Source organism: Geospiza fortis, unplaced genomic scaffold (genome assembly GCF_000277835.1).
Source record: "Geospiza fortis unplaced genomic scaffold, GeoFor_1.0 scaffold432, whole genome shotgun sequence".
NCBI lineage: Eukaryota > Metazoa > Chordata > Aves > Passeriformes > Thraupidae > Geospiza > Geospiza fortis.
The window spans coordinates 707,596-708,226 of NW_005054436.1; the positions used below are offsets into that span (position 1 = coordinate 707,596).

The following is a 631-nucleotide window of genomic DNA, read 5'->3' on the forward strand; positions in this document are numbered from 1 at the left end:
GCGAGCGCTCGTTGGGGCGGAGGATTTTGCTGTAGGTCTCCGAGACGGGCTGGCCCCGCTCCTGGGGGTACGTGAACACCTTGAAGCCGTTCCTCTCGCACCTGGAGAGGTCGAAGCAGGTTTCCATCCGGCACCTGCTGCTCCTGTAGACGCTCAGCCACGCCGCCCGCTGCTCCCGGGGGGACAGCAGGGGAGGGTCCCCATCCCTCTGCAGCTCCTCGGGCTCTGCAAAGCTTTTGAGGAGGGACTGATCCGTCCAGCGGGGCCAGCTCCTCCGGGCTTCTGCTTTCCTCGCGGAAAAGAAAGCGAAACGGCGCAGCTGATCCCCTCCGAAGAAGAAAAGCAGGAGCCAAGAGGCCAGGAAAGTCAGGAAAATGTATTTCTTCCTGGTCTGCATAGGTTCACACGCAGCCCCAGCTCCTCATCGGGCTCAGGTGGGGCCAGAGTCCGGCCAGGACGACGTTCCCAGCCCCGAGTGGGTGGTGGGACAGCTCCTGGCCCCAGGCACCGTCCTGTGTCCTTCAGGCTGCGACAGTCCCCGCTTTGTGCCCAGGGTTCTGCTGGTTTCTCGGGACCGTCCCGGTGTCCCGGTGTCCCAGCCGCTCACTTCTCCGGGCCCCCGAGCCGCCCC

At 65.1% G+C, this 631-nt stretch overlaps 1 protein-coding gene across 1 annotated transcript in view; it reads right to left on the bottom strand.

Annotated features, from left to right (window-relative positions):
* The window catches only part of EXTL1 (exostosin like glycosyltransferase 1), a 6,669-nt gene extending 6,044 nt beyond the window's left edge, over window positions 1–625 (bottom strand). Inside the window, exon 1 of the mRNA XM_031062031.1 lies at window positions 2–625. Coding sequence (XP_030917891.1) covers window positions 2–397 — 396 coding nt within the window. The 5' untranslated portion in view covers window positions 398–625. The remainder of the gene's footprint in view (window position 1) is intronic.
* Between the last annotated feature and the right edge of the window lie 6 nt (window positions 626–631).